General features: G+C 42.9%; 1 protein-coding gene across 2 annotated transcripts; it reads left to right on the forward strand.

Annotated features, from left to right (window-relative positions):
* Positions 1–8,338: 8,338 nt before the first annotated feature.
* Positions 8,339–24,181, forward strand: LOC133893677 (peptide-N(4)-(N-acetyl-beta-glucosaminyl)asparagine amidase). 2 transcript variants are annotated; one of them, XM_062334771.1, is made up of 16 exons: positions 8,342–8,622; positions 8,749–8,919; positions 10,563–10,664; positions 10,761–10,847; positions 11,116–11,198; positions 14,386–14,499; positions 15,206–15,260; positions 15,377–15,463; positions 20,444–20,499; positions 20,586–20,645; positions 20,748–20,835; positions 20,936–21,670; positions 21,752–21,812; positions 22,999–23,101; positions 23,710–23,841; positions 23,933–24,181. In XM_062334771.1, the coding sequence occupies exons 1-16, from the start codon at positions 8,467–8,469 to the stop codon at positions 24,015–24,017; spliced, it is 2,175 nt and encodes a 724-aa protein (XP_062190755.1). In that variant the 5' UTR covers positions 8,342–8,466; the 3' UTR covers positions 24,018–24,181. The 2 variants fall into 2 exon arrangements, with proteins under 2 accessions (XP_062190754.1, XP_062190755.1); XM_062334770.1 differs by having other exon boundaries at positions 8,339–8,919.
* Positions 24,182–24,755: the final 574 nt, after the last annotated feature.

Genomic DNA, 24,755 nt, shown 5'->3' on the forward strand with positions numbered 1-24,755 from the left:
AATTGAAAATAAATTTATAAACCATGGCATGGCAGGCAGCAGGTTCGAAAAAAATTATAAGTGTGACGACGTTATTATGATTTATAGGTTTGGTTTCATTTTATTAAAAGTCATGATTAATATCCGTCAAAGCCACTAAAGGCACAAATAAAGTTTTCGATACCACAAGCATGTTATGGATAAAAACAAAATAGACATGATATTAGCTATAATAGCAACAATATAATGAAGTCAGGGGCGACATAAAAAAGATTGATGTGCCAAGCACATATCGAAGCAAATAATTTAAACTCGACCTGCGGGGGGTAAGACGGCCCCCGGGTATCACATTAAGAAGAAGACCTTCTCACGCAGGTCGAGAAAACCCCCGAACCCCTGCCCCACCCATACACAGCGGCACCGTAGCCCATGTGAGAACGACCACGACCACGACCTGGGCCGGCCTTAGACCTGTGCTTTGGCGTGGGACAGACGAGGGGATTTTTTTAACCCCAGCCTGAAATTCACTCCCACAGGGAGTCGAACCCAGGACCTGAGGAGTGCTACTAGAGCCACCTAACCAACTCAGTTAGAGGCCCGTTCGCAAAGAAGCAAATAATTTGATTTAATCGTCTCGAAGAAAACCTCAATAGAAGTCGCAATAGTAGGGAAGAAAGGTCAATAACCACGACTACTAAGAAGATTATGTATGCATAACAACTAGCACTTAGATAGTGACGGGCATGACTTGTGATAGCGAAAATGCAACGTATCACTCATTTACCGGTTATACATAGTGGTCCACATAGACAACTAAAGTGACACATCGGTGGTTGTAGCTGCGCATAATATTGCGACACTCAATCTGTTCATTTTCGTTTGATGCTTTGACTCTTCACAGTCTCAATAATGGATTTCGACCTTTCCTTAGTTCGATGCAACGCAACTAGATAGCAGCGGCTTTTGATTACTATATATTATAAATAATTCTAAAATTATATTTTATTAAATCATTTGAAAACAAACCTAGTCATATACTTTTCATATAATCAACCTTTAGTTTTAAACATATCCATGGTTGATTGTACGAATTATAGGATGTTAAAAGAGGGGGGGGGGGAAATAGAACTAGTATTAAATGTGTAAATTATCAAATGGATGCATTAATATACTAACTTTGGCACTCATACACAAAAACCCTTGACGTTTAGTCAGGTTTGCTCGTTTACACTTTAATCTATCCTAGCCTAACCGTTTTCATCGAACTATGTATTCCATTCATTTTGAATTATAGGTCATATTTGAAGGAACACAAAGATTATTTAAGTTATAAAATCTACATAAAAGCAAGAGAGTATAAACGCACTATCCTTGTTATAGATACCAAGGAAATGCAATTAGGATAATTAGTTGCAATGTTACTTAGTAGTGCAGAGGTGAAGATATGATAAAGAAAAGGGCAAACAAGGTCACTGGACGAAAACAACCAGAAAATCAACCAAATTCCTTACCTTTGTGTATGCGTCGAGGTTCGTGCTCAAGCAAGAGAGCCTTCTTCTCCGATGATGGACTTTAGGATCGAGGTGGCCGGGTTAGGGTTCAAAACGAACCATAGTAGGTGGCAAAGGCAGTCGATGTGTCATTGGTCGTGGATCGAAGGCAGGCGATAGACAGAGGAGGTGACGAGAGAGAACTGCTAGGAGGCGATGGCAGATCCAACGACAAGTAGTCAGTGAATAGGAATGATGAGGATGGTGTAGGACGAAGGAATGGAGGTAGCGGATGCGCATGGATGGAAGGAGGTCGCGTGGTGAAGGACGACGAAGGGGGAGGGAAAGTGCTCGCTAATGGGAAGAGGGCGGCAACGTTTGTGCGCGGATGCTATGTGCGGGGCTAAGAGAGAGGTATAGAGGTATATATAGGGAGATAGAGATAGAAAGGAGCGGTAAGGGTTTATGAGAGCATAGATGAGCCACTGGATCTAAATCCAATGGATATAAAATTTGGTAATTTTTGGCATCCGGTTATACATCAAAGATAGAAAACTTCATCTATGTCCTATCTTGAACGTAGCAATTCTTCCCAATTCATTTGGAAGTTAAATTTTCTATAAAAATCAAATAAGCCATAATTTATATAATTATCAGTGTAATATGTAAGGAGGTGCTCCACGTGGCGGGTCCTGCGCCGTGAAGTGTTAACATGCAACAGGTATTGTCAAGAACACAGCCACACCGCGTGACTAGCCCCCCTGGTCGCACAGCAAGGTCCAGTGACCAACCCTCGCTAGTAGCAAAACAGGTACCCATCTACCCAATCAAGTCTTATTTAATGTTGTCTACTCGAGTGTTTATCCCTTCCCCAGGCACTTGCTTTCGGCGTGGCATGGTAGTGGGGCGGTGTGGAATTGCCGCAACCCATCACGTAGCATTTAAAATCGTAAAATGGTCTGACGGGTAATAATGCAGGACGCACAGGACGACCAGAGCAGGACAGACATGCCTATCCAACGTCATGATGTGCTAGGGGTAGTTGGCTCTGTCATGAGTAGGTCTGCCCCAGGGTTTCGTACGGTTCATTTGTTTGTGCATCTTTTCATCTGGTATATAAAGGGGTCAAGACTGTGTTTGTAGATAAAGAAGACATTCTGTAACAAATTCATAAGACAATACACAGGACGTAGGGCTATTATCCCACGGAAGGCCCGAACCTGGATAAACCTCATTGTTTTTTAGTCCAAATTGATACACACGACCATCCAGCGCGAACCTGGATAAACCTAGATAAGCCTTTCTTCTCGCGAACCTGTCTCGATCAAAGTCTTTGAAGAAAGACTCACACGACCATCCACCGGGGTCTCAGGCCAACGTGAAGGGGATACTTCGCTTGGAAACGAAGCACACGAAGTAACACCTTTGGAGACAACGCCTCCCTCGGTGCAATCATCGGGCGGCCATCATGTGGTCACCCAACTTGATTCGGGTACGACATGAATGGATTAGATCTTGGCATACCTTTAGAATCGAGGGATCCCTGACGATGATGCTCAGCAGAAATGGTCATGTGGCAAGCCCACATATATTTCCTGGTAGAGGGACGCCTTTAACCCCGAGGGAGCAACGACCTTTTACTGAAATACATCACTCAAGAAGAGGGGAGCACAGTGCTATCTGATATCCACAGAGGCATATGTGGTAGCCGTGCTTCATACCGCACTCTGGTCAAAAAAACGTTCCAGCAAAGATTCTATTGGCCCACGACCTCCAGGATATTTGTGAGCTGGTGAAACAGTGCGAGCCGTGTCAGTACCACGGCCGATATACAAACTTGCCATCCAAACACTACAAACCATACCACTCTCTAAGGCTTTTGTCGTCTGGTGTCTCGACATCGTGGGACCTTTCCCCAAGGCCCCTAGTGGTTATGAATTCTTGGTTATGGCAATCGACAAGTTCACTAAATGGATCGAAGTCGAGCCTGTCAGGAAAATCATCGCCGCAGTGGCAATTAAGTTTATACGAGGGTTAGTAGTGCAGTTTGGCAGTTCAAACCGTATAATTAGGAACAACAGGACTCAATTCTCTAGTAGCACTTTTAGAGATTACTGCGAAGAAATCAGAACCAAAGTTTGCTACACGTCGGTTGCACACCCCTGAAGCAACATACAAGTCAAGAGGGGCAAATGAGATGATACTGTAGGGGGTCAAAACCAGGGTCTTTGATAGTGCCCAGGGGCTGGTTCTAATGATTTCATTCAGTGTACATATGATCTAAAGATGCCCCTCAGCGGGTCGAACCGGACAGTCCAAAGAAGAGAGCGAGTTGCATACAGAAATGAGTCTACGTGGTCATCAAGCTCCATCGTGGTCCACTGAGTACTGTCAAAACCTGTAGAGACTACCGGAGTGAGGTCGAGGTCGGGAAAGTGATCGTTGACGTAGACAAGGGCAGGACAGGTGCTAATGACTTCAACCTCAAAGAGGTGGTCACCAACAATCTTGCGAAGCCTCTCCTCATTGTCACCTTCCTCCTCAGAGGCCGCCAGGAACCAGTCGATATGACTAGTCACGATATCCCTAGGGGTCGGGCGGACATGAACGCCGACGGCCCGGAGCAGCAAGTCAAAGGGCATGAACGTCCAACTAAGGCAATCGAAGAAATACGCCCGCCGCTGGTTGTTCTTCCTTGACATCTGCTCCAGGACCCTTTTGCACCGCGAGTAGTTCCTCCTGGCAAACTGGTCGAAAATAGGTCGTAGAGCATGCAAGGTTCAGCTGGTCGGGTATTACTCGGCTAGTCTAAGACTACGCATGGCTAGGCTTGTGGCAATACTAGCGCACCTCGAAGATCACTATGAAGGATCTCTCGCTCAACTGCGAACCCAAGCTCGCACTCGGCCACCACCTCTCGACTGTGTTGGTCGTTGATGTTGTCTATGGTGGTGGTTAGGGGCTCGAAGCGAGTAGACGATTCGGTTATGTCGGGGACTCTACGACCACAACAACGACATAAGCCCATCAAAGAAATATAGAAGGTCAATCAGGTATCATACAAACTTAAGATACAAGCTGATGTTTACTCTTCCTCGGTCTCCACTTGGAAGAGAGACCCTATGAACTCCAGCGGCCCTTGGCGCTCTGCCTCCAGTTTCACCTCGGCTTTAGGGCCAGCGGTTACGACCACCTCCCAGACGATCTCAATGTTGAAGCTGGGGTCACGACAGTGGTAGCACTGGAGAACATACCATGCCGCGGTCTTAGCCTCCTTCACCACATCCTCTGCCATCCTCGCTGCTAGGATGACTAGGAGCTAGGTGAATTTCTCCGCTAGGATGTTGATGGAGTAGGCCAGCCTTGCATGGACTCCTCCTTCTGCTCGTTGGCTTCTAGCCCGATGCTCCTTAGTGGCCCCCGCATCACCATAAAGGTAGATCGAAGAAAGTTGCGGGTCGTCTGCTCATCCTCCATCAGCTTGGAGTGTTGAGCCCATCTCTCTCCGCTTGAAATACATTCTTCTCCTATTGAAGTGCGGCGTTCTCCCACAAAAGCGCGCGCCTCACCTCCTCGGCCACCCGCCTCTCTAACTCAGCTCATTTGTGGACTGCCTCCTCCTTCTTAGCGATCAACTAACTGATGTAGGCAGGGAGGCTGGTGACCACAGAGAGTAGGTCGGAGGCCGGAGCGGGCACCTGAGGAGGCACAGGGGTCATGACGAGCACTTCAGGTGGTGTTGGGACCACAATTAGCTCGGGGGCTGGAATGTTCGGTTGAGGTACCAGAGGATGAGTTTTTACCGGAGTCATGAACGGGGTGGAGGACCTGCAGTGACAACAAGTTGCGGGGTCTAGAAAAGAACTCGAAACGTCTACGCCTAACCGGGGGATTTACCGTGTGGTTAGAGGGGTGAGCACAACTCTTGACCTCGCGAAACCACTGAGTTGACCTGACGGGGAAGCCACGTCTGTCGTCGTGCCACGGATAGATGATGTCCCACAGGCACTTTTGGACGCTTTTGTGAAGGTCGAATCCTCCACCGACCTTTTTCCCCCTTGAACGGGGACTCGAGATTAGACTGGTCGGACCCAGCTGGCTCAGGGAGTGACTGGTCACTCCCCTGGTGGCTGGCACCGCTCACCGTACCTTCACCCGTGGTCAACTTTTGATTGCGAGCAGTTTGGTCCCCGGCTGGCTCAGGGCGAGACTAGTCGCTCCTCTGTTGACCAGCGCTGCGCGCAAGATCTCCACCTATGGTTGACATTCGACCTAGAGCGATTTGGTTGCCTCCGCCATCAAGTGTGTCAGAGGTGCGACCAGATCGATCAGGAGGAGGCAAGGTCGTGCACTGTTGGGCCCCCGGGTGGAGATCACGATGAACTCCACTCCCTAGAGTGGCTTGTTCATAGGCCCCTAAAACCTCGTCGATGACCAAACGCGGTACATCGACTTTAGGAAGACCCTACAAATGGCGTCAACTATGAAAATCCAGGTCATAAGAAGGCTTGATGACGCGAATTGTGGAAATGCCAAACTTACCCTCCTGCGTTGTGCTCTCTCTAGAGGGGTGAGATTATATAGGGGAAGGGCGCCGACCGGAGGACTGTCTTTCCTCGGGGAGCCTGACATTAGGATTCGAACTCGTGAGTTGACGACGTCATCGGTAAGATTTGAATAACAAAAGGGGTGTGAGAGGTTTCACACTTTTTGGAAGAAAGGGCGGCACCAGAGATTCAATGGTAGGGTAACCTGGGAAGCTTGATCGGGTCTCGTCATTTAGCCTGGAGTACATGAACGCTGGGTATGCTCGCCTTCGCAGGGGACACAACCGGTGTTTGATGTAGTCGCGGGCGACGTCTAACTCCGTCAGCCTGGCTTTTCAAAGCTGACTAACTCGTTTGACTAGTGTCAGTAGCTTGAGGGTGGTCGTGGGCAAATTCCCTTAGTTCTCCGTGACTTGCACTAGCGCGCTCGGCACGCGGAGGTTGTCCAAGGAATCGTCGATCGCAAGGTAGAACCAATCCTTCCTATAGCTTGACCACGATGACTTGAGATCCACCTCGATGTAGGAGTCCGCGGCGCCATCATGAAGGCGAAACCCATAGCTCTCATTGGCTGGTCCGGTCAACGGCCGGGCTGTGTAGAAGAAGCGAAAGAGGTCGAGGCACGACTCGACCTTGACAAAGTTCTCACACTGGTGAGCAAAAATGCTCAGCATGAAAATAGAGTTGAGGTTGAGATGGAGGTGACAGATATCGTAGAAAGAGATGATGGTGATGAAGAACTCGGAGAAGGGCAACACGAGGCCTGCCAAGAAGAACGAGATGAACAATACGATCTCCCCTTGGCGGGGGGGGGGGCACGCTCTCCCCGCCATGGTACCCTATGGAAAGGCGACAGGTGAGCAAGTCGACCTCGTGCAGCGCCTTCAGTCTCGCCGTTTCACACTTGGATCTGGGAAAGACAGAATCGTTGTTGGTGCACTCCATCGGATTGCGGTGGAAGATGCTACGAGGGCAAGGACAAAGATAGAGATGGCGAAAGAGACAAAGAGATCTAAGCGCAGAAAGGCTTATAGGTGATGGGAAACGGTGAAAAGATTTATGGGGAGCTATGGGTGCGTCAGTTTAAAGGGCCGTCGTAGTGTCTCAACCGTCGTAGGTGAGGTTTGCGCAAAATTCGAAAGGACGCGTGTGGGCAACCGAAATTCCCTCGGACCTGGTGGCAATTAATGTTTCTCTCTCCCACGTCTTTTCTTCTCTCTCACACATTTTTTCTCCCTCCCACTTTTTTCTCCCTCTCTTGATGATTAACCTCCCTAGCGATACGATTTCTTGAGTCGATAATTAATGTGGGTTGTGTTGACAACCACTCCCGGGGCAAATTAATGATCACTTGAGGCTCATGTAGTGGGACCAGATCTGTCCACGACCACGTGACGTGCAGCGACCACGGACCCCCACATCGAACCACTCAGTCCACTATATCCACGAGAGAGATTAGGGGCTACTCTCGGTGTAATAGGTAAGGGGTGTCCCATGTGGCGGATCCTGTGCCGCAAAGTGTCAGCATGCAATAGGTATTGTTAAGATCACGGCCATATCGTGTGACCAGGGCGAAGCTCACACGACCAGCTCCTTAGTCGCGCAGCGAGATCCAACGATCAGCCTTGGCTAATCGCAGAGCAGGTACCCACATATCCGGTCAAGTCTCATTTAATGCTGCCTACTCGAGTGTTTTTCCTTCCACAAACACTTGCTTTCGGCGTGGCATGATCGTGAGATGGTGTGGAATTGCAGTGACCCGTCCCGTAGCATTTAATACCGTGGGATAGTCTGACGGGTGAACATGACGGCGTTCGGTGATAGTACATAACGCGCAGGATGACCAGAGCATGGCAGACATGACTATCCAATATCATGATGTGTTAGGGGTAGTTGGCTCCGCAATGGGCAAATCTACCACATGGTTTGGCATAATCTGTTTGTTTGTATATCTTTTTCCCTAGTATATAAAGGGATCAAGATCATGTTTGTAAGCAGAGAAGATATTCTGTAATAAGTTCACCCAATTTATAAGACAATACATATGACGTATGACTATTATCCCACGAGAGATCTAAACCTGTATAAACCTCGGTATTCTTGAGTCCAGGTTAATACACGCGTATAGAAAACGCGGATCAACACATGTCGTCCGGTATACCGGATTATCGTTAGAGATCGCGACAATAATAATCTTATATTTGAATCATTATTGAAAAACACACCTTATATACTTTGAAAACACTCCTGTTCCCTGTTACAGGTTGTGCATGCTAGTACTGCTAAGCAACACTTAGCTGTCTCGCAGCCACCCTACTTCCCTAAGTCCCCACACAAATTCCTGCCCACATTTCAGAGTAGGTCCCACTCCCACCTGTCACGCCCATCCAGTTTTGGGGAGGACCGTGAACTCCGCAGCACAGGTCGGCCGGCAACACAGAGGCAACGCGATGGTGGCTCGCCAGTTCGTGGTCCGGCAGGGCCCCGCCGCCGGTGGCGAGGGGGAGGCGGAGGAGCACGCGGTGGAGTACGACACGGAGCACGGAGTCGACGTCCTCCGCCTCCAGATCTTCTCCCTCACCTCCGTCCCGCCCGACCTCCAGAAGGTTCGCCTTCCCCCCCGAACCCCAACTTTGCTCCGCTCCACCACTTCGCCGCGATTGGGGCGCTGCTGCTGCTGCTTTTGCTCCCCCCCCTCCTTATCTGATCTGATGCGGTGCGTGCGCTTGCAGATCGTGGTGGAGGCGGATGGGTCCGTGGTGGACGACGGCACCGACCTGGAGGTCGTCTCGGAGCGCCTGCGCCTCGTGCCCATCGACGAAGAGGAGGTGGAGGGGGAAGCGGCGGCGGAGGCGGCCATGGCTCAGGAGAAGTCCGACGAGGAGCTCGCGAGGATGCTTCAGGTGCGCCGTTGTTAGCATCCCTGATCTTTGATGGCTTCCTTCTTCGCTTTGGTTATGTTGGAGCGATTGCAACAGTTCAATTCGCATTACATAGCAATGTCGGCAGTAGCTGGTAGGGATAACTTGATTCGATAGAGGATTGAATTGGGGGTTAGAGGATGGGTCATGGAATTTGGTACGTTTCAACTAGAAATGACCTGCAAGTCCGTTGCACTCTGGCTTGGATGGCACATCTATTGATGGTATTTAGAGTTGGTTCACATGTTTAGACTCCAGACTTCTATTTGCTTATTGGTTTCAGTTTAGCAGATGTTTGAACCAGGAGGGCTGGGAGGTGTATGTATTCAATTCAGGTGCTGACTAGGTACCTTCAATCTTGGTTTTTAGTTGGAACACAATGTGCTGTTATTTGATCAGGGAGTGAGGTCCGATCAACATAAACACCAATTTATTGGGTGAAACATAGACGTTGCACTTCACTTCATCGCAGCTTGGGTTTTGTAGGAATTTTTGTACTGTTTTCATTTGTTGGAGATTGGTTTTGTTTCATTGTGCACTGAAAAAGAGCAGATGTTGATTTAGGGGGCAGTTCTTGAGCTGACTATTGGAAAGATTCCTTAAATGCACTCCACAATGTATGAGGTCGTCTGAGATTGCCATGTCTGTCTTAGTACCCACCTTAGTTCAGCATTGCGGATGCCTTAATCAGATTTATAGGGAAACATAAAACTTGGTTGGCAAGGAGAACCCTTCCTAATTCTTTATGTGGGCCCACTATACTATTCACGCCACATGCCACACATGAACAGTACACTGATGGTAATGGGCTACATGTGACAAGATTGGAGTTTTTTCGTGTTTTTTCATTTCCTTTGATTGTGCTAGGAAGCAAATATATGTTGAAAAAGTTCAATTCATTTTTGGTTGCTACAAATGTGGTTTAAGTTGGTGCTGAACAAGATTCATAATTGTGTGTATGGTATAAGCTGGGGTTAATTTGATATATGAGTAAATGCGAGCTATCTACCTGTGTATTTTACTGTAGGAAATTGATGTCACAGGTGCCACTTTTTCACAATTAATTTTCCATGGGTTCCTAAGAGGGAACAGTCACTTACAAGTTGTTGTGGTGGTACCATGGTACGTTGAGGCCGTATGGATGATTACCACACTTTACCACAATGTGGGCACCACAACTTAGGCAAAGTAATTCATATGTCTATGCTGTGTGATAAGAAACTATGCTGCACCACAACTGCAACTTTGAACCAAATATGGGCCACAAAATGTCAAACTTGCCTAACTTTAGTGCATGTTTGATTCTCACCTTGCCCAGCAAGATTTGTGGGCAAGAAGTGTGTTTGGTTCCCTTCTCTCACCTTGCTCAATCATGAGTTTCCCTTCTTTTGAGAGAGTCAAATTGCCCCTCATCCACTACCAATGATTTCCCTGCCCACTAGCAAGAACAGGCCAGGCAAGGCAAGTAAATCAAATGTGTCCTTAGTGTCACAAAGTATGGCAGCTAAACAATATACTTCCTAGTTTAAGTTTTCTTTCACCAGGGAAAAAGGAAGAAGAAATTTCAAAGAAACAGCTATTATCATCCCTACCAGAACTACGCTTACTTCTTGAAATTTTCCTAGGCGGAAGAAGAGGCACTTCTCCTACAGCAGTACACTGTACGAAATGATGGTGGAGAGGTGTTCAGACAAAGAGTCGAGCCTTACATGCACCAGGTCTTGATGGTATGGAATTACAATGCATTTCATTTATAAAGCATTACCATATGTTATGGGTTTTGTATATCTGGTTCTTGAATATAGACATATTTTGGGATGTAGTATGAAGATCCAGTGCGACAAGAGGCAGCAAGGAAGACGGTTCCAATAAATGAGCTCGAGGAGAAGGCACTAGTTTCACTGGCCAAGGTTTCTCTTTCTATTTCCACTTCTGTTAATTTCTTCGTTAGGTTTTTCTCTCCCTCTCATGTCGCAATATTTCAACATGGCTATGTGTGTTTTTTGTTACTGATAAAGTTTCCTTTGCTATAAGTTTGGCTCCAATGAAAGGTGTATTGCCGCTATGGCTTTATCTGCTTTTCTCTCTCTCTAAATATATGGAGTACAAATTGCTATATTGCATTCTATGTTTTAAGAGATGGATGGTCAGTAATTCTTACAAAAGATTCTTTAGTAGGAAGGGAATTTCAGTCCTTCAAAAGATGAAGAGGATCAAGCCTTTCTGTTGCAATTGCTTTTCTGGTTTAAGCAATCTTTCAGGTCATTGAAACACTTCCATTCCTTCTTTCTCAGTCATTACTTCTGCAACTATCACCTGCATTTATGGAAATTTGTACTTTTACCTAATTATTATTTAATAAGTCCATTTTACACCCCTCAACGAACTCACACCCTTAGCTATCAAAACCCGTGCAAATAACCGCTTGGGCCCAAATCCACCCTGATTTTTGGTAATGGGGCATCTCAGTTGGAAAAGATGGTTAAGTCAGCTTGCCATGTCATTGTACTTAGTTAGAAAATGCAAAAAAAAAAAGCACTTCTCTCTCGCGTGCGCAGCTACATGTGTGCACCAGCGTACTTGTCTTTGTTCATGCCTCAGTTGTGCTCAGTGCTCACCTACAGTCCACATCTGCACCACACCTCTGCTGCACTCCACCCTAAGCAGGCCGGCATGCACTGATAACTAGTACCTTCTGGACGCGTACCAAGCTACTTGCTGCACCCACCACCCCTCACTGTGGCAAGCAGCAGTGCGGCCACAGGTCAGACGTTACAACAGTAGTGAGGATGTTGGCTAAGATGGCAGCGTAGTGGTGGTAGGTAGTCTGGTAGCAAAGGTACACAAAGCAGAGCTTTGCAAAGTATTTTCTGCATTACTTGAAACACATCAATAGCATTGATACATTGAGTAGGTTAGCAATTAGGACTAAGGCCATCTCCAACAGCTCTCGTATCCATTTGCCGCTTCACTGTGCCGACTGGTCTGCTGTCCTTTTGCCTCCGCCCAGCATCCGCAAAGCTCTCCAACAGATACGGTATCAAGCTCTACAGTGTTGCAGAGTGAGAAGATGGTGCTCCAAATTTGTGGACTACTGTAGCAGCCCTCAAAACTGTTTATATAGTATGACTGTGAGTCCGGAGGGAAGAGAAGAGTAATGTAAGGTAGGAAATAGGGTAGCTGTTGGAGACAGAAAAAATGGGGGATGCTGTAATAGTGTTATAGGAGATGAATTTTTAGAGTATCTGTTGGAGATGGCCTAATGAAACTCTTGTTAAACAATAACTTATTTGTGCATCTACCGCAAGCTCATTGCTTGAGGGATGCAAGTTGGCCAGTTGGACGATTTAATGGTTGTGGACTAAAATTAAGATCTTGAAATAGTCAAGGGCGGTATAATGGACTTATTCCTTTATTTAAAATCCCTGACTTTGCACTGCTAAGATATTTTTTATATATGTATCATTAAATTGCTGTAGTTCCATTGTTTCTTCTCTCATAGGACACAACATGCGATTATACAAATGATGGAAGCTGACTTATTCCTTTATTTAAAAAATCCTGACTAAAGTACTCTTCGTGCCTGCTAAGATAATTTTTTATATGTATCACTAAACTGCCTGGGAGGTCGACCATGGAAGCGATTTTCTTGATAAGGCAACTTACGGAGAGATATAAGGAACAAAAGAAGGACCTGCACATGATATTCATTGACTTGGAGAAGGAATACGACAAAATACCAAGAAATATCATGTGGTGGGCCTTAGAGAAACACAAAGTCCTAACAAAGTACATTACCATCATCAAGGATATGTACAATAACATTGTGACAAGTGTTCGGACAAGTGAATGTGTCACTGATGACTTTCCGCTTAAAATAGGACTATATCAAGGGTCCGTTTTGAGTCCTTATTTATTTATTTATTTTGGTGATGGATGAGATCACAAGGGAAATTCAGGGAGATATCCCTTGGTGTATGCTCTTTGCTAACGATGTGGTGCTAGTTGACGAGAATAGGATAGGGGCTAATAGGAAATTGGAGTTGTGGAGATATACTTTAGAATCGAAATATTTTAGACTTAGTAGGAACCGAGTATATGAAGTGCGATTTCGGTGCTACTAGCCATGAGAGAGAAGATGTTAGTCCTGATGGAGAAGTGGTTCCTAAGAAGGATACCTTTCGATATTTGAGATTGATGCTACAGAGTGATGGTGATATCGATGAAGATGTTAGTCATAGAATCAAAGCCGGATGGATGAAATGGCGCCAAGCTTCTGGCATCCTCTGTGACAAGAGAGTGCCACAAAAACTGAAAGGTAAGTTCTATATGACGGCGATTCGACCCTTGATGTTGTATGGCGCTGAGATGTGTATGTCCAACAGTTAAGTGTAGCAGAGATTCGTATGTTATGATGGATTTGTGGCCATACAAGAAAGGATTAGATCCGAAATAATGATATAGGATGGATTTGTGGCCATACAAGAAAGGATTAGATTCGAAATAATGATATACGTGATAGGGTAGGGGTAGCGTCAATTGAAGAAAAGTTTGGCCAACATCGTTGAGATGGTTTGGACATATCTAATAGAGGCCTCCATAGTCACCTATGCATAGCGGGACACTGAGGCGCGCTGATAATGTTTAGAGAGGCAAGGGTCGATCAAACTTTAACATGGGAGGAGTCTGCAAAGAGAGACTTGAAGAAATAAAATATCCCCAAAGAACTATCCACATATAGAAACGCATGGAAGTTAGCAATCCACGTGCCAGAATCATAACCTATGCATCAGTCTCCTTGTATCGTTATTACTTTTATTTTTTTACTATTACTAGTACCTTTATTATCATTATTGTTTTATCATCATCTTTGTATCTTGTGGGTTTCATCTCTAGCCTACCCTAACTTGCTTGGGACAAAGACTGTTGTTGTTGTATCACTAAATTGCCGTACTTCCACTGTTTCTTGTCATAGGACACAACATGCGATTATACAAATGATGGAACCTTGATCTTGTAGGCGCATCAAATTATATAAACTAAACATGTGGTCTTCTACTGTAACTGAAAATACCATTTTGAAACATGTATAGGAACCTTGAATCTGTATTCGGAATAATACTGCTATTGGAAACATTAAACAGTGGCAATGAGTGAAGCAAAGTAGAGCACGTCTGACCAATCAGTTTGCCCAGAACAAATTATCCTGGTGATATTTACATGTCTACATTTGGCCTATTGAACATGAAATTATGAGTGGTCCTATTTTGATCTTTATTTATTTGGAGAACTAATAACTTTGGACCCTATTATGGTGTTACCTGTGATGTTTTTACTCCGAATCTGTGCTATACTTTGAATATGCTCAATTCACAGTCTGTATATGCGATAGAACACCTAAGTGATGCTCATATGCTCTCATCTTCTAACTAATGCTTATTTTTGCAGCTGGGTTAATGCAGCACCTTGTGAAAGCTGTGGCCGTGAGACATCCAGTGTTGGAATGGGCACCCCACTTCCCTCTGAAATCGAATTTGGTGCTTCACGTGTTGAGATTTATAGGTAGCAGTCAGTAAAATGCTGTTCGATTTGTCTTACGTGATTACATCTCATATCTCGATCCAAAGCTTTCAAACTCAGTATCTAGTGAATCATATTGCTACTACTTGAAGCTTTGCTACATATTCGGTTTTGTTTGTCCAACTCCATGTCCATTCTATGCTGTGGATAAGGTGTGCTTCAGATTTTAATCTTTGTCAAGTATAATTCTGTTTTTCATCCTGCAACTGTACCTGCAGCATAAGACAAATCTGAGATGCATTTATAAATATTATCTCTATCCGAATTACAATGGTTGTCAAAGTCATGATTCCAAAGCTCAAAAGTTTGATATCACTTCTATGTGATACTGCCTGATTTAGATCCTAATTGCTGTAGGAAATTTTGCACAGAAGCATAGTATTGTAATATTCACAATATGGACTGAGATCCTAACAACCTTGTGAATAAATACTAAATTGAATCAATTGATGGCACAATTGGTGTTGTGTTTCTGTCGCCTAGTTTCCTATACATATGCCCCAGGGATAAATCTGATAAAATTACTCCCCTTGTCCTGTGTTTTAAGTTGTGTCGTCAATCAACTGGGGAAAGTGAACATAAAATGCAGGGACCAAATGTACCTTTATCCCTTATAATTCAATCACCTCTCCGGCATGTCACTGCATGACTAATTTCATTTGCATATTCTGACATATGCTATCTTTAGGTGCAACCATTGTTCTAGTATCACCCGTTTCCCAAGGTACAATGATCCATATAAGGTATGAGTAATGAGTCCTAGTATTATGATCCAGTAGGGTGCTTGCTTTTGAACATGTCCCACCAAATTGAAAACTGATGATCAAGTTGTCTGTTTCAATGTTTCTTGCTTTGGAAGCTTCTACAAACTAGGAAAGGCCGCTGTGGAGAATGGGCCAATTGCTTCACATTCTACTGTCGAGCTTTTGGATATGAAGCTCGTTTGGTTAGTTTTATAATGCTTATGAATTTGTTGCAGCTAAATGATGATTGTAGTTTCTTTCTAAGTGTTTTTTTTCTAATTTTTTTAGTTGTTACTTGTTAGTGTGTTTTTGGTTATCTGTGTTCCTGGCTTCTGTTCTGACATCCAAATTTTGGTGAAAACAGATACATTTTTACAAATTTTCAGCACTAAATTATCACATTCAATAGAGTGCATTATTTTTTATTTCATGAAGATAAAAAATTTCATGAAGATAATAGAGTGTATCTGTGGCGCGGACATTAATCTAAGTCTGGGTTGAGGGGGGGGGGGTGTCAAGTTCTCTCCCGAAAGGGCGAGTTCTTGTATTGGGACAATTTTTCTTCTCTATCAATACAAAGATACACAGCTCTCCTGCGTGTTCGAGGAAAAAAAAAAATAATGAAGACAATAGTGTCTGCTATGTTTGAATCATAATTTTATCCTATGTCGTTGAAATGTCGTGTTATCTGCATTCGGATTGTAATTTGATATACATATTTGTTGCAGCGTGTTAGTCTGACTGATTGAATATACCTCTCTCTTAATTTTATGTCATTTTTTGTCCCTTGTTTCCCATAAAAAGTTGTGTTCTTTGAGCATTGTTCAACATATTATAGTTATTCTATGTGTTAGATACTTAGATTGAGAATATGTCATCATTGCCTAGCTAGTGTACAACTGTGATGTCCGAATCCGTCCAAATTGAGCAGGAATTTGATTTTAATCTATGTGACTTATGTTTGATTCATGTCCGATTTTTACTTAAAAATATGGACATGCACGGTTCGGGTGACCACAGTTTGAATAATCTGTTTGATCTAAATCAGTTTTCTTGCTTTTTATTTATACAATCTAATATGTTGTGGTAAGAAGCTATGACATGCAAATCTCCCAGTTCAGTAGTGCTAGGCGATCCTTTTCAAGGAGTGCTAAAAATGGCAACCAAGAGGTTTAATTTGTGAGTTCTGAGCATAGTTTGTTAGCATTCAGATGATCTTATGTGAATATTATTGATATATAAGATGTTGGTTAGTGCCTCCGGTAGAGGGGGTGGCCACCCGGGCTCAAACCCGGGCCACACCAATTTGTGGGTACCTCTCCCTCAGAAACTAGTTTCAACGAGTTTTTTGTCTAGTCAGGGTTCGGTACTCCCCTACCTTAAAATTAAAAAAAAACCCGAGGGAGTCTGTTCTCGGGGCTGAGAAAAAAGAAAAATGTATTGAACACTCGACAGTAGTCTTTGATATGTATATTATGATAAATAGATTGTTGGCGTGGGATTTGGCAACCCCGTGCAACACGAATCCGTCTTGGATAACTATTGCTTTTCGCAGTGACACACGGCTTGTTTACGAGCAAACAAGCAAAGAATTTCGACCGGCAACCTTGAGGATTGCCGTCCGGACGATTTACAAGCAAATCGACAAAGAACTACCACCCAAATCGCGAGGATTCAAAGTAGCAGCGAAGAACTATCCTAAAACTACCATAAAGTGCAGGAAAGTAAAGTAGAATGAAAGTAGATGCAATTGTTACGATTGACTGAGTTGTTGCAATCGGCCTCCACCCATTCAATTATTTATAAGGGGTTTGGACTTTGTCTTATGTAAATAGGACTCTACCCTAAAACCTACGGAAACACGTCCTGTTCGGCCAAAAACACGAAAATAATCCGAACAGATCTACGAATCCACTTCGACTCAGACTCGGACTGAACGCCGGATCGTTCGACGATGTTAGGACCTCGACCTCGGGTTTTCTTGTGCCTCCTGTATCAGTCCCTGGATCAAGTAGCTGATACGCACAGAATAACAGAATGATATCAAATACATATTTCAAATAAAATAATTAAAATAATTATCTGAAAGACACAAAAGATGGTCTGGTGGACAAGAATCCACAGCAGACCAGCCAGGCAGAAGAGCCTACAGCGCAGCGAGCGAACAACGATGCAACCTAATTCCACAGGCAACTCGGGTGCGGACGCGACCTTAGACTTCTTCTTTTCGACTTCAATTGGGTTGAGGTTGATCTCCATCTCAACGATCTGAAAGCAACAAGATTGAGTATGGAAGATACTCAATAAGTCCTATACTACTTCAAGGGCTTGATAGATGCATAATAGATATTCTAAGGATAAGGCTTTACGACATAGTTTTAAGCATAAGACAGGTTTTATGCACGTATTCAGTTATATTCTCTACTGTTAACCTATTGAAACAAAGGTAACCTGTTAGCAAAGCTTTTGAAACAATTTTCAAACAAGATAACCTGGTAACAAAGTTTTTGAAACAGTTTTAAGCAAGGTAACAAGATAATAAGCTTTCGAAACGGTTTAAACAAGGTAACCTGGTAACTAAGCTTTTTAAACGGTTTAAAACAAGGCAACCTGATAACAAAGCTTTTGAAACGGTTTTAAATCCAGAAAACAGTAACAAATTATATCTGGGGTTTTTCAGTCCTAAGAGGGGCTACACCACACTTCGCAGTTTCTTTCATCACATCTGGTGTACCTCTAGTACCACACAGCTTCTGATGGATTGAGCCAGGAACTTCATCATACGGACATCTAGTTCACACACTTACTCATCAAGACACACGTCTTGAGTCTAGTAAAAAAGGTTCTGCCTTCGTATATCCATGACCGTGGACACAACTATTCGAATAGATTTAAACTCTGCAGAGGTTGTACAGCTTTACCCACATGATATACTCAACCTCCAACCGTTGCAAGCGGAGGAACGAATCATACCGAGATACTCCAATCACCTTTCCTGTCGAGCTTTTCTACGAGATTTACCCTCAAGCGCCAGAGTCCATGTACTGAAGGCCAGTCCCTTTTTTAAGCCTAGGTCAGTACTAGCAACCTCCAAATAGAGGGACAAATGATCACTTGACTGCTCGCTGCTCTCAGCCTCCTAGTATGATGCCCAACTCAGTCTAGTGAAGGAAAGTCAAGTCCTGCCCATTCAAGACACATGGTTGCATGGGGGTTGCTAAGGTATGGTTGCGAAATGACTCAGTTCTTAAACGGCCAGGGCAGATATCTTTTAGCAATAAATACCACAAAGATAACTCAAGTCCCCAAGAGCATCCTCATCCAGAGTACTACACTTGCCCTTGCTAAACAGTTGCCACCCGTTTTTACACATCTCCCACCATATCCCACATGACATTAGGGATTTCACAACCATCAAGGATTCATGGTATATAAATTATCATTGATAATAGTAAATCTTATCTCTGAGGAAAGGTTTTAAAAACGATATCTCCGAGGAGACGTATTCAATCATAAGCATGCTAGATATCAAGATGTCGTCTGTTATTAATATAGATAACAACAGGTAATCCTAGAGTGATATGTGTTTTGGATGATAATATTTATGCATGACAAGTGATGATAGGATTAACTACTACAAACAGTTTGTAAAGGCGCAATACATAGCACATGCGATACAAGTCCAGTTTTAAGTTGATTATGTAGATTATTTGAAAACATAGGTTTGATATGATCAAGGATATAAGACTTGCCTTCATAAAGGTCAATTCAAGATTGGTCTTGTCGCTTGAGCTATCCGGGGTTCTTCATCATCAGGCCTCGCCTTAAGTTCCTTCTTCGCGTTCTTGCTTTGATCCTTGACTTCGAGCCTACGCAGATTAATGACGAAAGCACACAACGATTAAGCAATGGAATATTAAAACAAAACCAAAGGAACACCAAAACAAAGAAGAACAAACGAAAAAACGATGAAAGCTAACCTAACAGGAAGACGATGACAACACTAACTTAGCGAAACTACATACAGAGACTAGCGAGGTTAAGCTGTTAGCTTAGTTGTTTTATTAACCTAAGAGAAAGTCTAAACAAACATGATTAACTGGGTGAGCGTTTATTAGCATTACTGACGGAAAGCGCCAGTTAGGGTTTCTACGTGTAAGTGAGTGCACGTGTGCAGACATAAACATATGTGTGATACTTACGTATATATGTATGTGAGCATGTATACATATATACGTAAGTATAACTCTAGACGATTATATGTGCTTAAGTGTTGGATTAAATATTCTAACTTATAGCACTTAAACTAAGTTTATCTAGTAATTATATGTGCTTAAGTGTTGGATTAAATATTCTAACTTATAGCACTGAAACTAAGAAAATATACATTGGATAGTCCGGCGTTGAAAATGAACTCATCGGAGTATTCGCCGGACTAATATTTCCAGAGAGCAAACTCTATGCGAGAAAACCCACTTGTTCAGACCGGATAGTCCGGCGTTTGCGAATGAACTCACCAGAGTATTCGCCGGACTAAATTTTCCAGAGAGCAAATTCTACTGCAAGATTTGAAATACATGCACCGGATGATCCAGCGTTGACACCGGAACCCTCGCTGGATTAATTCTTGCAGAGAGCAATTTTCCCCTCAAAAAATCAATCTTAACTTATCGGATGGTCCGGCGTTCAGCCGAGTGTATCGCCGGAGCAATTTTTCCAGATAGCATGTCACCTTGCAAGGAAAAATCCTTGCGTTCACCGGATGGCCCGGCGATCATAAGATACCGCGCCGGACTATTTTTTCCAGAAAGCATGTTTTCGGCACGAATCAATCCTATAAGCATTGGATAGTCCGGCAACTACACGGCTCCTTCGCTGGACTATCCGGCGTTAAAAAAAAAACCTGGGACGTGCCATTTTTTTGCTATCAACACAGATTCCAGGTTCTGTTCTGCTTCTTTCATCCCCATCATATGCTGTTCAATTATTTTCTCAATTTGCGTTTTTGACATGTGTATTGCTGCTACTCTCTTGTTAGTACGCCCAATTTTATGTCTTCCACTGGTGACTGGTCCTTGCTCTTGTTTAATTTAGTAAAATAGGCTAATGTAAAGATGAAAGAAAAAGTTTTTTCCCTATTACAGTCAATAGATTGATATGGTTTACCTATGTATAATTTACAGATTCTGGATTTCACTGATCATGTGTGGACGGAATGTTTTTCAAACTTGTACGGGAGGTCAGTAGAACATGCTTTCTGGTTCTAAGTCTTAATTTGGTATTCCAGTACCCTTATTCTTAAAGCCATTGTTCTGGATTGTTTAGATGGATGCACCTAGATCCATGCGAAGGAGTCTATGATAATCCCCTACTATATGAGAAAGGGTAAAGATGTAGTCCTGCCCAACTGGTTTCTGCATATTGCATTGCCCTTTCTAGAGTTTTTCTAATTCTCTGCATTTACTGATGCTGTATTGCATGTTTTAGGTGGAACAAGAAGTTAAATTATGTTATTGCGATTTCAAAAGATGGAGTTCGTGATGTAACAAAACGCTACACCAGAAAGTGGCACGAGGTAGGCTTGGTTATGGCCTGTGCTGAGGGTGGGTGGGTGACCGTTGTTTTTAGATTAAAATGTTTTGATTTTTACTATCTCCTATATTGTGCCCTTCCAGGTTCTCTCTAGGAGAACATTTACCTCCGAAGATACCATTTCGACTATTCTAGCATCTATAACAGGGAAGTATCGCACTAACTTGTCAACCGATGCTCTCTCAGTCATACAAAACCGTGAAAAGGAGGAGTCGGAGGAACTTAGTAAATCTGCTTATCTTCAATTTGAAACTACTTTATCTTTACCTGGAAGGCTAAGTGGTTCTGTGGAATGGAGAAAAGCGAGGTCAGAGTTGGGCCAAGCAGACTCACTCAGTTGCTCATCCTGCCCTGTTCGGAAATGTGTGGATGCTCATGTTTCAGAAATATACAATGCTCTTTCTGCTCTTCTTTCACATTTTTATGATAGAGAAATCCCTAAAGAAAGAATTATTGAAGTTTTTGATGCATGGAAGACCTTGATGCTAAATCTTAAAGATGCCAACTTTAAGAGCAGAAGAGCTACATTAGAAAAAACACACCAGCTATTTGAAGAGATATTTCCTTCCATTGAAAGACTGCTTTCTGCTATTTCGTTGAAAGCAGAACTAGGAACTGATGGACACCGATCTGTGACTGTGGTTGGAAATCCTATACACTCATCCTTAGCGTTACCAGTAGCATTGGATGCTGTTGATGAGATATTGAGTAATTATAAGAATAATATATTTTGTACAGACGCCAACCAGTTCCCAAGAGGCAATAGACTGTGCTCAGGTTCAGTCCTTGCAAGCAGGGAACAACTCCCTATTGGAATTGTATGTGATGCAAATTGTGCATTTTTTTAGTATCCATTCATCAAAGTTTGCCCTACATTAATGTGTTTGAAAATGTTTCAGGCAACAGCAGCTTTTGATGGCATTCATTCATCCAAATGGGAAGAGCCTGATGGAGCCAAAGGTAATCTGGTTATAGTGAATACCAATGCTATCTTTTACTCATAGTTTGTCTTATTCTCATGTGGCCACCTGGATGGATGCCCCAAGTCCAGCCATATATTTTTCTTTTCCTTAATTTCTCCTCTTTACTACTGGGCCAACTACCACGTGCTTGTTGATTATTTGGAACACTTACCTTCAGTGTTTTGAATTAATATTAATATAGGCTGTACTGTCGTAAATTCGAATATATGTGAATTTTGATCTTTGAATTGACTTATTATTCATATTTTTGGTATTATTCAAACTTGGTCTAATGAAAATGGTGTTGCGGGCACCAGTGGTGACTGAAGAAGTTTGAATACATTTTCGTTTACTTTCTATCAGTTGTCTCCCTGATGGGCAATCCACTTTTCTTTCGCTAGATTGGAACTTGAAGTTTCATGATTCAGTTGGGAACTTACTTGTTATGCGCGGTATTAGGAAAGGAAAGGAGAGCACCAACAAGGAAGAAAATAGTGGCGGCTGATTAAAGAGATGAGTTAGTTTCGGTTTTAGGGAAGAGATAAATTAGTTTGGAAGGTTAGATTAGTAAAGATACGTTAGGAGAGTCGGATTAGGAGAAGTAGGCAAGTTGGATTCGTTTAGGATTGAGTGAGAATGGGCAGGAAGGAATAAATGAGTTGTAATCAGATTGGGACTCTGTAAGTTGACCGGCTATATATAGTTGGTAATAGCTGTGTATTAGGAATCAAGCAAGAAGAATTAATCTAGTCTTCCCTAATATTCTAAATCTCTCTCATCTATAGTCTAATATCTCATCCTTAGTAGCTGATGCCGCCTGGCTATCCTCCTGGCGGATGTTTACCCTTGTTATGATCTTAAGATGGTAACATTACTTGACTTAGTTTTTGTTTTTTAAACTGTTGTAAATGTTATTTATCTACATGACCTAGTTCATGGATTCTAGATGGTAAACCTTTCTTTCTGCCGGCAGCATATCTGCATTTTGTATCCACCTTAAAACTTTATTCTAATTGTTTTCACGCAAGATGCTGTTCATCGATTTTTTGCAGTAATGTCCAGTCAATTGTTGTGCTGATTTTCTGCAAATTTTTCATTTTGCACTAAAGTTGTTAAGAGTGTTTCAAGAACATGCAAATGTGGAATATTATTGATTTGTTGTGGCTTACAAAGGAGTTATGCAGGATGTTGGCTGATTTACAAAATGCTTGATGGCCAAACTTGCGAGTTGGAGTCATATGATTTGATGTCAGCTAACGATGCTCCAGAGAGGGATCCAATGGACTGGTAAAGTAACTAAACAATTTTTACCTTGCTGAATTCTGTACTTGTTAAACTTTTGGCATCTGTACTAGTCTTTGTTTCTTCATCTAGCATCTCATGTTAACTTCAAGTTGAGAACGTTTGATAGTCTCATTTAATCCTAATCCAGGTGACATAATGATTCTATGAGGGAACAAGTATTGTGTTTAATCTAAAAGCAGCCTACTATCCTGGTTTAATTTTGAACCTAGGAAAAATAGCTTTTAAGCTAAAAGAACTGTTTTAAAATCTCACTTAAAGCTAATAGGCTCTTTATCCTTTGTTTCAGTTTATTTTGGTTTGTGATTGGCCCTAGTTGGCCTTCAAATATCTTGGTCAGCATTGTCTGTAAGAATGCAGAATGCCAAATTAGCTGTTAGGCTCAGTTCTACAAGAAGTAACCTCTGCTGTAACAATTTTCCTGCACTCAGTGACTAGCCTGTAATTTCTTGTTACTGTAAACTATATTACTTGCTGACAAGATCGTTAATTCGAGAAATCATAGGAACATTGTTAATTGAAGTTTCTGGTAGATATGCAACAAGCTTTGAAAAGATAATATTCCATTAGTCACAAGTACTATTGTGTCACAGGGTTGTCGAAGGAAGTGCAGACGAAGGCTCTACCTGGAATACAATTGATACTCGTAGTTCTGAATTGTTTGAGAGCCGTTTCTGTAGGAAAACATTTACAGTGGATAAGAGATATAAAGCAAATGCTTTCCGGTAGGCTTTATATTACTGGCTGATGCACGCTTTGTGCAGTAGTTGGTATATCTTTTCCTTCGGACTAAATTGTTTTATTTTCCTTCGCCAGGTTTAGGTTTCTGCGTGTAAGAGAATCCAATGCCAATCCAAGGTTTCAAATAGGATCCATAGACCTCTACGGGGAAACCATATAGACTTTTCTGTATTTGCGTTTGACTTCGAAAGTGTTCGATTGGGAGCCTGTACAGCACAAGGCTGTATGACATCTGGAACCAGCAATTACACTGTTTATCGTAAGACTGTAACCTGAGGTTCTTGTATTCTTGAAGAAGTAAAAAGGTCACTTGTTTTTCTGTTATTGATTGAGCTTTAAAATGGAGTACACACGCTTCTGAACTGCGCTCTATATTTTTCTTGAAAGGTACTTCATTGTATTGTAGTTTTATTGGATTTTACAAATCTTTATAATATACATTAGTGGTCAAAGCAACATTCTCAGGACTTTGTCGATATTCAAAATTGTAGCAGGCGGGAGTATTTCTGTAGGAGGCATACTCAGCGGTGTTATAGTCAAAAGTATTTTGCCAAAATGTCTTAGTTGCTGGTTGGTAGAATTACATGCACGTCGAAGTTTGTCGTACTAAAATTTAGTTATTTTATCAACGTTTGGCCCTCACATTGTATCGATCAGAGCCGAGAGCCGACCTCAGTTGTACGTGCCTTTGTGGGTTAGGGCGCATGTACATGATGCATGGCACGTGTGCAGGGGTGGATCTAGCCTAAAAATAAGCGGAGGTATAGCAGTGATTGTGCTTTTGTAATTTCAGAAAAAAGGTAAAGTTTACTGAAAAACAAGAATTTAAATGGGACCTGTGCCCTCGCTCGTTCTATGCTGGGGCGTCCCTGTACGTGTGGGCCTAGAGGGACCACAA

This window comes from Phragmites australis, chromosome 15, assembly GCF_958298935.1.
Source record: "Phragmites australis chromosome 15, lpPhrAust1.1, whole genome shotgun sequence".
Classification (NCBI taxonomy): Eukaryota; Viridiplantae; Streptophyta; class Magnoliopsida; order Poales; family Poaceae; genus Phragmites; species Phragmites australis.